The sequence below is a fragment of the Oncorhynchus mykiss genome, unplaced genomic scaffold (genome assembly GCF_057628025.1).
Source record: "Oncorhynchus mykiss isolate SJ-2025 unplaced genomic scaffold, ASM5762802v1 scaffold101, whole genome shotgun sequence".
Classification (NCBI taxonomy): Eukaryota; Metazoa; Chordata; class Actinopteri; order Salmoniformes; family Salmonidae; genus Oncorhynchus; species Oncorhynchus mykiss.
This window is the reverse complement of record NW_028322100.1, coordinates 1,505,001-1,520,128: the sequence shown is the minus strand read 5'-3', so window position 1 is coordinate 1,520,128 and position 15,128 is coordinate 1,505,001. Positions and strand designations below refer to the sequence as shown.

Genomic DNA, 15,128 nt, shown 5'->3' with positions numbered 1-15,128 from the left:
GTGTAAGTGTGTCTGTGTGTGTGTCTTACTAGATCCATCAGTTTCGTCTTCTTACCAGAACAACGATGCCCTCGTGAAGGGGGCCGATTGTTTTCAGGGTTTCTTTCTCGCCGCTTCCGAAGACGTACTCCCACTCCAAACCGCTGTCGATGAAGGTTCTGGACTTGGCATCTCCACTTTTTGCGTTCAATATGAAGCTGCCTGTGACTTGATTCTTCACAGCTGTGAAACAAAGAAAATCACAATGTGTTTTCATCCGTTGGATAGTCTGGCACATACAGACACACACACAGACACACAGACACACAGACACACACACACACACACACACACACACACAGACACACACACACACACACACACACACACACACACACACACACACACACACACGCACACGTCTGGACCTTGACGCACATCTGAGGTTGGAGCTATAGTGTATATAATGTATATATATAATAAATAGGCTGGCCATTACCATATAATGCTATAATCTTTGGAGGGAGTTGAAAGTCCGTGTTGCCTAGCAACAGCCCCAAAACATCACTGCTCTAGAGGAGATCTGCATGGAGGAATGGGCCAAAATACCAGCAACAGTGTGTGAAAACCTTGTGAAGACTTACAGAAAACGTTTGACCTCTGTCATTGCCAACAAAGGGTATATAACAAAGTATTGAGATAAACTTTTGTTATTGACCAAATACTTATTTTCCACCATAATTTGCAAATAAAATCATTTTTTTCCTCATTTTGTCTGTCATAGTTGAAGTGTACCTATGATGAAAATTACAGGCCTCTCTCATGTTTTTAAGTGGGAGAACTTGCACAACTGGTGGCTGACTAAATACTTTTTTGCTCCACTGTAGGACCTGATTCCCAGCTGAGATGAACACTCCCCTCACATAGGACCTGATTCCCAGCTGAGATGAACACTCCCTTCACATAGGACCTGATTCCCAGCTGAGATGAACACTCCCCTCACATAGGACCTGATTCTCAGCTGAGATGAACACTCCCCTCACATAGGACCTGATTCCCAGCTGAGATGAACACTCCCCTCACATAGGACCTGATTCCCAGCTGAGATGAACACTCCCCTCACATAGGACCTGATTCCCAGCTGAGATGAACACTCCCCTCACATAGGACCTGATTCCCAGCTGAGATGAACACTCCCCTCACATAGGACCTGATTCCCAGCTGAGATGAACACTCCCCTCACATAGGACCTGATTCCCAGCTGAGATGAACACTCCCCTCACATAGGACCTGATTCCCAGCTGAGATGAACACTCCCCTCACATAGGACCTGATTCCCAGCTGAGATGAACACTCCCCTCACATAGGACCTGATTCCCAGCTGAGATGAACACTCCCCTCACATATGACCTGATTCCCAGCTGAGATGAACACTCCCCTCACATAGAACCTGATTCCTAGCTGAGATGAACACTCCCCTCACATAGGACCTGATTCCCAGCTGAGATGAACACTCCCCTCACATAGAACCTGATTCCTAGCTGAGATGAACACTCCCCTCACATAGGACCTGATTCCCAGCTGAGATGAACACTCCTCTCACATAGGACCTGATTCCCAGCTGAGATGAACACTCCTCTCACATAGGACCTGATTCCCAGCTGAGATGAACACTCCTCTCACATAGGACCTGATTCCCAGCTGAGATGAACGAACACAAGCAAATTGCTTACATGTCTTTATTTTTGTAAATAATTAATTGCCGTCAATGTGAGTAAAGTGCGTGGATCTGATGAAGTCAGAATATCACCTGTCGACTAACAAAATGGATCGAATTGACCTTTCCACTGACCAAAACTAATGTACCATTGAAGTGTATTCAAAGAACCGTAGGAGGAATTTGTATTCAAGACCTTTTCCAACATCATTCCTCAGACAGTCTGTGATATATATATATATATATATACCCTGGTATACCCAGCAGTAGAAAAGCAAAAACCGAAGGTAAAGACACTTGTTAGGTTTAGTTTAAGGCCATTTGGATTGGACACCTGTTCATATAGATACTAGTGGATTTCCCAGTTAAGATTAAGAGGCAGAGGTTCTGTATAAATAGGCTTTCTACATTACCATTAGTTTGCATTGAGGCAGAGGTTCTGCATAAATAGGCTGGCCATTACCATTAGTTTGCATTGAGAGTAATGAGGGAGAGGTTCTGTATAAATAGGCTGGCCATTACCATTCGTTTGCTTTGAGAGTAATTGTCACGATCGTCGTAGTGAGGAGACCAAAGCGCAGCGTGATGTGAATACATACAGTACTTTTAATGTAAGACGAAAGAACACTAAACAACCGCAAACATGCAACATCACATAGACAATCACCCACAAATTACCTAAGGAATATGACTGCCTAAATATGGTTCCCAATCAGAGACAACGATAAATCTAGGCAACCAATAGACATACAAAACACCTAGACTAGTGAACAACCCCATAAACATACAAAAACCCTAGACAGGACAAAAACACAACAAACCCTGACCTAACCAAAATAATAAAGAAAACAAAGATAACTAAGGTCAGGGTGTGACAGTAATGAGTCAGAGACCACACTGTATCTGTCCAACACCATGGTACCATGTCTACTGCCCCTCTTCATCTGCTGCCCGCCCACTCTCCTGTTTATGCTCTGTCTCTATAGTATGTTATATAAGCTCTGTACACACACACACACACACACACACACACACACACACACACACACACACACACACACACACACACACACACACACACACACACACAGAGAGACACACAGAGACACACACTCACCAGACACTGCGGGCCCTAATAGACATGATTAGCATTTCAAAAATGAAAATATCTGATGTCTGATCCGAGCTGGCGAGCATTACTAACAGGCTAAAACTCTACAGGGCTAATTGGTGACAGTCAAATGATCTGCAGTCATGCACTGCTGGCGAGCATTACTAACAGGCTAAAACTCTACAGGGCTAATTGGTGACAGTCAAATGATCTGCAGTCATGCACTGCTGGCGAGCATTACTAACAGGCTAAAACTCTACAGGGCTAATTGGTGACAGTCAAATGATCTGCAGTCATGCACTGCTGGCGAGCATTACTAACAGGCTAAAACTCTACAGGGCTAATTGGTGACAGTCAAATGATCTGCAGTCATGCACTGCTGACGATCATACAGGAAATGTGTGAGGGTGGGGTTGTGCGTGTGTGTGTGTGTATGTGTGTGTGTGTGTGTGTGTGTGTGTGTTGAGTTCTGTAGTCATGCTCTGCGGATGTCCCTACTGTAAATGTACACTACTTGGCCAAAAGCTTGTTGAATATCTCATTCCTAAATAATGGTCATTAATATGGAGTTGGTCCCCCCCTTTGCTGCTATAACAGCCTCCACTCTTCTGGGAAGGCTTTCCACTAGATGTTGGAACATTGCTGTTATAACAGCCTCCACTCTTCTGGGAAGGCTTATCCACTAGATGTTGGAACAATGCTGCGGGGACTTGCTTCCATTCAGCCACAAGAGCATTAGTGAGGTCAGGCACGGATGTTGGGTGATTAGGTCTGGCTCACAGTCGTCATTCCAATTCATCCCAAAGGTGTTTTATGCTGCTGTAACGAGACACACTTACCAATTATGTGGGAGGAAGTCTCATTCTCCTCTATAACGATGTGCCGGGCACCGATCGGAATATCAAACATCTTCAGCATGCCTATAGGACAACACAACAAGACAATATGAAACATCTTCAGCAGGTCTATAGGACAACAAGACAATATGAAACATCTTCAGCATGCCTATAGGACAACAAGACAATATGAAACATCTTCAGCATGTCTACAGGACAACACAACAAGACAATATGAAACATCTTCAGCAGGTCTACAGGACAACAAGACAATATGAAACATCTTCAGCATGTCTATAGGACAACAAGACAATATGAAACATCTTCAGCATGTCTATAGGACAACAAGACAATATGAAACATCTTCAGCATGTCTACAGGACAACACAACAAGACAAAATGAAACATCTTCAGCATGTCTATAGGACAACAAGACAATATGAAACATCTTCAGCATGTCTACAGGACAACAAGACAATATGAAACATCTTCAGCAGGTCTATAGGACAACACAACAAGACAATATGAAACATCTTCAGCAGGTCTACAGGACAACACAACAAGACAATATAAAACATCTTCAGCAGGTCTACAGGACAACACAACAAGACAATATGAAACATCTTCAGCAGGTCTACAGGACAACAAGACAATATTAAACATTTTCAGCAGGTCTATAGGACAACACAACAAGACAATATCAAACATCTTCAGCATGTCTACAGGACAACACAACAAGACAATATGAAACATCTTCAGCATGTCTATAGGACAACAAGACAATATGAAACATCTTCAGCAGGTCTACAGGACAACAAGACAATATGAAACATCTTCAGCATGTCTATAGGACAACAAGACAATATGAAACATCTTCAGCATGTCTACAGGACAACACAACAAGACAATATGAAACATCTTCAGCATGCCTACAGGACAACAAGACAATATGAAACATCTTCAGCAGGTCTACAGGACAACAAGACAATATGAAACATCTTCAGCAGGTCTACAGGACAACAAGACAATATGAAACATCTTCAGCATGTCTACAGGACAACACAACAAGACAATATGAAACATCTTCAGCATGCCTACAGGACAACACAACAAGACAATATGAAACATCTTCAGCATGTCTACAGGACAACACAACAAGACAATATGAAACATCTTCAGCATGTCTACAGGACAACACAACAAGACAATATGAAACATCTTCAGCATGTCTATAGGACAACACAACAAGACAATATGAAACATCTTCAGCAGGTCTACAGGACAACAAGACAATATGAAACATCTTCAGCAGGTCTACAGGACAACAAGACAATATGAAACATCTTCAGCATGTCTACAGGACAACACAACAAGACAATATGAAACATCTTCAGCAGGTCTACAGGACAACACAACAAGACAATATGAAACATCTTCAGCATGTCTATAGGACAACAAGACAATATGAAACATCTTCAGCAGGTCTACAGGACAACACAACAAGACAATATGAAACATCTTCAGCATGTCTACAGGACAACAAGACAATATGAAACATCTTCAGCATGTCTATAGGACAACACAACAAGACAATATGAAACATCTTCAGCAGGTCTACAGGACAACAAGACAATATGAAACATCTTCAGCATGTCTACAGGACAACACAACAAGACAATATGAAACATCTTCAGCAGGTCTACAGGACAACACAACAAGACAATATGAAACATCTTCAGCATGTCTATAGGACAACAAGACAATATGAAACATCTTCAGCAGGTCTACAGGACAACACAACAAGACAATATGAAACATCTTCAGCATGTCTACAGGACAACAAGACAATATGAAACATCTTCAGCATGTCTATAGGACAACACAACAAGACAATATGAAACATCTTCAGCAGGTCTACAGGACAACACAACAAGACAATATGAAACATCTTCAGCAGGTCTACAGGACAACACAACAAGACAATATGAAACATCTTCAGCATGCCTATAGGACAACAAGACAATATGAAACATCTCCAGCATGTCTATAGGACAACACAACAAGACAATATGAAACATATTCAGCATGTCTACAGGACAACAAGACAATATGAAACATCTTCAGCAGGTCTATAGGACAACACAACAAGACAATATGAAACATCTTCAGCAGGTCTACAGGACAACACAACAAGACAATATGAAACATCTTCAGCATGCCTATAGGACAACACAACAAGACAATATGAAACATCTTCAGCAGGTCTATAGGACAACACAACAAGACAATATGAAACATCTTCAGCATGTCTATAGGACAACACAACAAGACAATATGAAACATCTTCAGCAGGTCTATAGGACAACAAGACAATATGAAACATCTTCAGCATGCCTACAGGACAACAAGACAATATGAAACATCTTCAGCATGTCTATAGGACAACAAGACAATATGAAACATCTTCAGCAGGTCTATAGGACAACACAACAAGACAATATGAAACATCTTCAGCATGTCTATAGGACAACACAACAAGACAATATGAAACATCTTCAGCAGGTCTACAGGACAACACAACAAGACAATATGAAACATCTTCAGCATGTCTATAGGACAACACAACAAGACAATATGAAACATCTTCAGCATGTCTACAGGACAACACAACAAGACAATATGAAACATCTTCAGCATGTCTACAGGACAACACAACAAGACAATATGAAACATCTTCAGCAGGTCTACAGGACAACAAGACAATATGAAACATCTTCAGCAGGTCTACAGGACAACAAGACAATATGAAACATCTTCAGCATGTCTATAGGACAACACAACAAGACAATATGAAACATCTTCAGCAGGTCTACAGGACAACACAACAAGACAATATGAAACATCTTCAGCATGTCTATAGGACAACAAGACAATATGAAACATCTTTAGCATGTCTACAGGACAACACAACAAGACAATATGAAACATCTTCAGCATGTCTACAGGACAACAAGACAATATGAAACATCTTTAGCATGTCTACAGGACAACACAACAAGACAATATGAAACATATTCAGCATGTCTATAGGACAACAAGACAATATGAAACATCTTCAGCAGGTCTACAGGACAACACAACAAGACAATATGAAACATCTTCAGCATGTCTACAGGACAACAAGACAATATGAAACATCTTTAGCATGTCTACAGGACAACACAACAAGACAATATGAAACATCTTCAGCATGTCTATAGGACAACACAACAAGACAATATGAAACATCTTCAGCATGTCTATAGGACAACAAGACAATATGAAACATCTTTAGCATGTCTACAGGACAACACAACAAGACAATATGAAACATCTTCAGCATGTCTACAGGACAACACAACAAGACAATATGAAACATCTTCAGCATGTCTATAGGACAACAAGACAATATGAAACATCTTCAGCATGTCTACAGGACAACAAGACAATATGAAACATCTTCAGCAGGTCTACAGGACAACAAGACAATATGAAACATCTTCAGCATGTCTATAGGACAACAAGACAATATGAAACATCTTCAGCATGTCTACAGGACAACAAGACAATATGAAACATCTTCAGCAGGTCTACAGGACAACAAGACAATATGAAACATCTTCAGCATGTCTATAGGACAACAAGACAATATGAAACATCTTCAGCATGTCTACAGGACAACAAGACAATATGAAACATCTTCAGCAGGTCTATAGGACAACACAACAAGACAATATGAAACATCTTCAGCAGGTCTATAGGACAACACAACAATACAATATGAAACATCTTCAGCATGTCTACAGGACAACACAACAAGAAAATATGAAACATCTTCAGCAGGTCTACAGGACAACAAGACAATATGAAACATCTTCAGCATGTCTATAGGACAACACAACAAGACAATATGAAACATCTTCAGCAGGTCTACAGGACAACACAACAAGACAATATGAAACATCTTCAGCATGTCTATAGGACAACAAGACAATATGAAACATCTTTAGCATGTCTACAGGACAACACAACAAGACAATATGAAACATCTTCAGCATGTCTACAGGACAACAAGACAATATGAAACATCTTTAGCATGTCTACAGGACAACACAACAAGACAATATGAAACATCTTCAGCATGTCTATAGGACAACAAGACAATATGAAACATCTTCAGCAGGTCTACAGGACAACACAACAAGACAATATGAAACATCTTCAGCATGTCTACAGGACAACAAGACAATATGAAACATCTTTAGCATGTCTACAGGACAACACAACAAGACAATATGAAACATCTTCAGCATGTCTATAGGACAACAAGACAATATGAAACATCTTCAGCAGGTCTACAGGACAACACAACAAGACAATATGAAACATCTTCAGCATGTCTATAGGACAACAAGACAATATGAAACATCTTCAGCATGTCTACAGGACAACAAGACAATATGAAACATCTTCAGCATGTCTATAGGACAACAAGACAATATGAAACATCTTCAGCATGTCTATAGGACAACAAGACAATATGAAACATCTTCAGCATGTCTACAGGACAACACAACAAGACAATATGAAACATCTTCAGCATGCCTATAGGACAACAAGACAACCAGACAACGGGTTGGTCAGGGAGTTAATCCAATGAGCCACAGAATAACAACAGACCAGGGACGATGTCTATCTTAGGTTTCAGAGTAGCAGTGCTGATCTAGGATCAGGTCCCCCCCCTGTCCATGTAAACTTATTCATTGTAATCTAAAAGACCAAAGTCCTACTCTGAGAGCCATGATACAGACAACCCCAGGCCTACTAGTGACTCTAACAGAGGAGAAACGTGTCGTGTCTAATTATACTGTTGTATATGAACCGGTGATAGCAGTGTTTTGTGTTTAGTCTGTGTACATGTCAAGGGCTGTAGCTGGGTGAACACAGGGTAAATAAAATAGTGTGTCGTGAACTCACCTGCCGGCGACTCTTATCAAGAGTCAAGAGTCACCAACTGGGAATTCATAACACAGTGGGACGCACATTACACTCTTAGAACCAAGGCTTCCAGAAGGGTTCTTCAGCTGTCCCCATAGGAGAAACCTTTATGGTTCCAGGTAGAACTATTTTTGGATTCCACATAGAACCCTGTGTGGAAAGGGTTCTACATGGAACTCAAAAGGGTTCTTCAGCTGTCCCCATAGGAGAAACCTTTATGGTTCCAGGTAGAACCCTATTTGAGTTCCAGGTAGAACTATTTTTGGATTCCACGTAGAACCCTGTGTGGAAAGGGTTCTACATGGAATTCAAAAGGGTTCTTCAGCTGTCCCCATAGGAGAAACCTTTATGGTTCCAGGTAGAGCTATTTTTGGATTTCACGTAGAACCCCGTGTGGAAAGGGTTCTACATGGAACTCAAAAGGGTTCTTCAGCTGTCCCCATAGGAGAAACCTTTATGGTTCAAGGTAGAACCCTTTTTGAGTTCCAGGCAGAACTATTTTTGGATTCCACGTAGAACCCCGTGTGGAAAGGGTTCTACATGGAACTCAAAAGGGTTCCGCCTAAGAATGTCGGAGAGGATTTTTAGGGCATTCAGGCTGTAATATCTATTTCTCAACATCAAGTATTGATTGATCAATGAAATAACACAACATGTTCTGAAGTGTGGTTTCACCCTGGTGAATGTTTACCTGTTTTCTTTGGTATCTTGGCGAGGGTCAGTTTGACAGTGCGACAGTGGGAGTTGTCCCCACCACACACTCCACACTTGTCTTCTTGTTTGTACGAGCCGACCTCTTTGTCGCAGCCCACATGCTGGGAGAGAGAAGGGCGCAGTCAGTCAATCAACCAAGGGGAGGCTCCTTCTAGGCGGTCTGATTTTTACACTGACTGAGATTAGGCTGGGGGAGGCTCCTTCCAGGCTGTCTGATTTTTACACTGACTGAGATTAGGCTGGGGGAGGCTCCTTCTAGGCTGTCTGATTTTTACACTGACTGAGATTAGGCTGGGGGAGGCTCCTTCTAGGCTGGGGGAGGCTCCTTCTAGGCTGGGGGAGGCTCCTTCTAGGCTGTCTGACTTTTACACTGACTGAGATTAGGCTGGGTGAGGCTCAGTCTAGGCTGGGGGAGGCTCCTTCTAGGCTGGGGGAGGCTCAGTCTAGGCTGGGGGAGGCTCCTTCTAGTCTGTCTGACTTTTACACTGACTGAGATTAGGCTGGGGGAGGCTCCTTCTAGGCTGTCTGATTTTTACACTGACTGAGATTAGGCTGGGGGAGGCTCAGTCTAGGCTGGGGGAGGCTCCTTCTAGGCTGTCTGATTTTTACACTGACTGAGATTAGGCTGGGGGAGGCTCCTTCTAGGCTGTCTGATTTTTACACTGACTGAGATTAGGCTGGGGGAGGCTCAGTCTAGGCTGGGGGAGGCTCCTTCTAGGCTGTCTGACTTTTACACTGACTGAGATTAGGCTGGGGGAGGCTCCTTCTAGGCTGTCTGATTTTTACACTGACTGAGATTAGGCTGGGGGAGGCTCAGTCTAGGCTGGGGGAGGCTCCTTCTAGGCTGTCTGATTTTTACACTGACTGAGATTAGGCTGCGGGGAGGCTCCTTCTAGGCTGTCTGATTTTTACACTGACTGAGATTAGGCTGGGGGAGGCTCAGTCTAGGCTGGGGGAGGCTTCTTCTAGGCTGTCTGATTTTTACACTGACTGAGATTAGGATGGGGGAGGCTCCTTCTAGGCTGTCTGACTTTTACACTGACTGAGATTAGGCTGGGGGAGGCTCAGTCTAGGCTGGGGGAGGCTCCTTCTAGGCGGTCTGACTTTTACACTGACTGAGATTAGGCTGGGGGAGGCTCCTTCTAGGCTTGGGGAGGCTCCTTCTAGGCTGGGGGAGGCTCCTTCTAGGCTGTCTGACTTTTACACTGACTGAGATTAGGCTGGGGGAGGCTCAGTCTAGGCTGGGGGAGGCTCCTTCTAGGCTGGGGGAGGCTCAGTCTAGGCTGGGGGAGGCTCCTTCTAGGCTGTCTGACTTTTACACTGACTGAGATTAGGCTGGGGGAGGCTCAGTCTAGGCTGGGGGAGGCTCCTTCTAGGCGGTCTGACTTTTACACTGACTGAGATTAGGCTGGGGGAGGCTCCTTCTAGGCTGGGGGAGGCTCCTTCTAGGCTGTCTGACTTTTACACTGACTGAGATTAGGCTGGGGGAGGCTCAGTCTAGGCTGGGGGAGGCTCCTTCTAGTCTGTCTGACTTTTACACTGACTGAGATTAGGCTGGGGGAGGCTCCTTCTAGGCTGTCTGATTTTTACACTGACTGAGATTAGGCTGGGGGAGGCTCCTTCTAGGCTGTCTGATTTTTACACTGACTGAGATTAGGCTGGGGGAGGCTCAGTCTAGGCTGGGGGAGGCTCCTTCTAGGCTGTCTGACTTTTACACTGACTGAGATTAGGCTGGGGGAGGCTCCTTCTAGGCTGTCTGCTTTTTACACTGACTGAGATTAGGCTGGGGGAGGCTCAGTCTAGGCTGGGGGAGGCTCCTTCTAGGCTGTCTGATTTTTACACTGACTGAGATTAGGCTGGGGGAGGGTCCTTCTAGGCTGTCTGATTTTTACACTGACTGAGATTAGGCTGGGGGAGGCTCAGTCTAGGCTGGGGGAGGCTCCTTCTAGGCTGTCTGATTTTTACACTGACTGAGATTAGGCTGGGGGAGGCTCCTTCTAGGCGGTCTGACTTTTACACTGACTGAGATTAGGCTGGGGGAGGCTCAGTCTAGGCTGGGGGAGGCTCCTTCTAGGCGGTCTGACTTTTACACTGACTGAGATTAGGCTGGGGGAGGCTCAGTCTAGGCTGGGGGAGGCTCAGTCTAGGCTGGGGTAGGCTCAGTCTAGGCTGGGGGAGGCTCCTTCTAGGCTGTCTGATTTTTACACTGACTGAGATTAGGCTGGGGGAGGCTCAGTCTAGGCTGGGGGAGGCTCCTTCTAGGCTGTCTGATTTTTACACTGACTGAGATTAGGCTGGGGGAGGCTCAGTCTAGGCTGGGGGAGGCTCCTTCTAGGCTGTCTGATTTTTACACTGACTGAGATTAGGCTGCGGGGAGGCTCCTTCTAGGCTGTCTGATTTTTACACTGACTGAGATTAGGCTGGGGGAGGCTCAGTCTAGGCTGGGGGAGGCTCCTTCTAGGCTGTCTGATTTTTACACTGACTGAGATTAGGATGGGGGAGGCTCCTTCTAGGCTGTCTGACTTTTACACTGACTGAGATTAGGCTGGGGGAGGCTCAGTCTAGGCTGGGGGAGGCTCCTTCTAGGCGGTCTGACTTTTACACTGACTGAGATTAGGCTGGGGGAGGCTCCTTCTAGGCTTGGGGAGGCTCCTTCTAGGCTGGGGGAGGCTCCTTCTAGGCTGTCTGACTTTTACACTGACTGAGATTAGGCTGGGGGAGGCTCAGTCTAGGCTGGGGGAGGCTCCTTCTAGGCTGGGGGAGGCTCCTTCTAGGCTGTCTGACTTTTACACTGACTGAGATTAGGCTGGGGGAGGCTCAGTCTAGGCTGGGGGAGGCTCCTTCTAGGCGGTCTGACTTTTACACTGACTGAGATTAGGCTGGGGGAGGCTCCTTCTAGGCTGGGGGAGGCTCCTTCTAGGCTGTCTGACTTTTACACTGACTGAGATTAGGCTGGGGGAGGCTCAGTCTAGGCTGGGGGAGGCTCCTTCTAGGCTGGGGGAGGCTCAGTCTAGGCTGGGGGAGGCTCCTTCTAGTCTGTCTGACTTTTACACTGACTGAGATTAGGCTGGGGGAGGCTCCTTCTAGGCTGTCTGATTTTTACACTGACTGAGATTAGGCTGGGGGAGGCTCCTTCTAGGCTGTCTGATTTTTACACTGACTGAGATTAGGCTGGGGGAGGCTCAGTCTAGGCTGGGGGAGGCTCCTTCTAGGCTGTCTGACTTTTACACTGACTGAGATTAGGCTGGGGGAGGCTCCTTCTAGGCTGTCTGCTTTTTACACTGACTGAGATTAGGCTGGGGGAGGCTCAGTCTAGGCTGGGGGAGGCTCCGTCTAGGCTGTCTGATTTTTACACTGACTGAGATTAGGCTGGGGGAGGCTCAGTCTAGGCTGGGGGAGGCTCCTTCTAGGCTGTCTGATTTTTACACTGACTGAGATTAGGCTGGGGGAGGCTCAGTTTAGGCTGGGGGAGGCTCCTTCTAGGCTGTCTGATTTTTACACTGACTGAGATTAGGCTGGGGGAGGCTCCTTCTAGGCTGTCTGATTTTTACACTGACTGAGATTAGGCTGGGGGAGGCTCAGTCTAGGCTGGGGGAGGCTCCTTCTAGGCTGTCTGACTTTTACACTGACTGAGATTAGGCTGGGGGAGTCTCCTTCTAGGCTGTCTGCTTTTTACACTGACTGAGATTAGGCTGGGGGAGGCTCAGTCTAGGCTGGGGGAGGCTCCTTCTAGGCTGTCTGATTTTTACACTGACTGAGATTAGGCTGGGGGAGGGTCCTTCTAGGCTGTCTGATTTTTACACTGACTGAGATTAGGCTGGGGGAGGCTCAGTCTAGGCTGGGGGAGGCTCCTTCTAGGCTGTCTGATTTTTACACTGACTGAGATTAGGCTGTGGGAGGCTCCTTCTAGGCGGTCTGACTTTTACACTGACTGAGATTAGGCTGGGGGAGGCTCAGTCTAGGCTGGGGGAGGCTCCTTCTAGGCGGTCTGACTTTTACACTGACTGAGATTAGGCTGGGGGAGGCTCAGTCTAGGCTGGGGGAGGCTCAGTCTAGGCTGGGGTAGGCTCAGTCTAGGCTGGGGGAGGCTCCTTCTAGGCTGTCTGATTTTTACACTGACTGAGATTAGGCTGGGGGAGGCTCAGTCTAGGCTGGGGGAGGCTCCTTCTAGGCTGTCTGATTTTTACACTGACTGAGATTAGGCTGGGGGAGGCTCAGTCTAGGCTGGGGGAGGCTCCTTCTAGGCTGTCTGATTTTTACACTGACTGAGATTAGGCTGCGGGGAGGCTCCTTCTAGGCTGTCTGAGTTTTACACTGACTGAGATTAGGCTGGGGGAGGCTCAGTCTAGGCTGGGGGAGGCTCCTTCTAGGCTGTCTGATTTTTACACTGACTGAGATTAGGATGGGGGAGGCTCCTTCTAGGCTGTCTGACTTTTACACTGACTGAGATTAGGCTGGGGGAGGCTCAGTCTAGGCTGGGGGAGGCTCATTCTAGGCGGTCTGACTTTTACACTGACTGAGATTAGGCTGGGGAGGCTCCTTCTAGGCTTGGGGAGGCTCCTTCTAGGCTGGGGGAGGCTCCTTCTAGGCTGTCTGACTTTTACACTGACTGAGATTAGGCTGGGGGAGGCTCAGTCTAGGCTGGGGGAGGCTCCTTCTAGGCTGGGGGAGGCTCAGTCTAGGCTGGGGGAGGCTCCTTCTAGGCTGTCTGACTTTTACACTGACTGAGATTAGGCTGGGGGAGGCTCAGTCTAGGCTGGGGGAGGCTCCTTCTAGGCGGTCTGACTTTTACACTGACTGAGATTAGGCTGGGGGAGGCTCCTTCTAGGCTGGGGGAGGCTCCTTCTAGGCTGTCTGACTTTTACACTGACTGAGATTAGGCTGGGGGAGGCTCAGTCTAGGCTGGGGGAGGCTCCTTCTAGGCTGGGGGAGTCTCAGTCTAGGCTGGGGGAGGCTCCTTCTAGTCTGTCTGACTTTTACACTGACTGAGATTAGGCTGGGGGAGGCTCCTTCTAGGCTGTCTGGTTTTTACACTGACTGAGATTAGGCTGGGGGAGGCTCCTTCAAGGCTGTCTGATTTTTACACTGACTGAGATTAGGCTGGGGGAGGCTCAGTCTAGGCTGGGGGAGGCTCCTTCTAGGCTGTCTGACTTTTACACTGACTGAGATTAGGCTGGGGGAGGCTCCTTCTAGGCTGTCTGCTTTTTACACTGACTGAGATTAGGCTGGGGGAGGCTCAGTCTAGGCTGGGGGAGGCTCCTTCTAGGCTGTCTGATTTTTACACTGACTGAGATTAGGCTGGGGGAGGCTCCTTCTAGGCAGTCTGACTTTTACACTGACTGAGATTAGGCTGGGGGAGGCTCAGTCTAGGCTGGGGGAGGCTCCTTCTAGGCGGTCTGACTTTTACACTGACTGAGATTAGGCTGGGGGAGGCTCAGTCTAGGCTGGGGGAGGCTCAGTCTAGGCTGGGGTAGGCTCAGTCTAGGCTGGGGGAGGCTCCTTCTAGGCTGTCTGATTTTTACACTGACTGAGATTAGGCTGGGGGAGGCTCAGTCTAGGCTGGGGGAGGCTCCTTCTAGGCGGTCTGACTTTTACACTGACTGAGATTAGGCTGGGGGAGGCTCAGTCTAGGCTGGGGGAGGCTCAGTCTAGGCTGTCTGATTTTTACACTGACTGAGATTGGGCTGGGGGAGGCTCAGTCTAGGCTGGGGGAGGCTCAGTCTAGGCTGGGGGA

At 46.4% G+C, this 15,128-nt stretch overlaps 1 protein-coding gene across 2 annotated transcripts in view; it reads right to left on the bottom strand.

Annotated features, from left to right (window-relative positions):
- The window catches only part of LOC110531531 (A disintegrin and metalloproteinase with thrombospondin motifs 14), a 153,750-nt gene that overhangs the window by 16,586 nt on the left and 122,036 nt on the right, over positions 1 to 15,128 (bottom strand). For both annotated transcript variants that reach the window (XM_090228786.1, XM_090228789.1), the window contains exons 14-16: positions 9,372 to 9,495; positions 3,647 to 3,727; positions 56 to 222 (exon numbers count right to left, since the gene is read on the bottom strand). In XM_090228786.1, the coding sequence (XP_090084912.1) occupies positions 56 to 222; positions 3,647 to 3,727; positions 9,372 to 9,495 (372 nt within the window). The remainder of the gene's footprint in view (positions 1 to 55; positions 223 to 3,646; positions 3,728 to 9,371; positions 9,496 to 15,128) is intronic.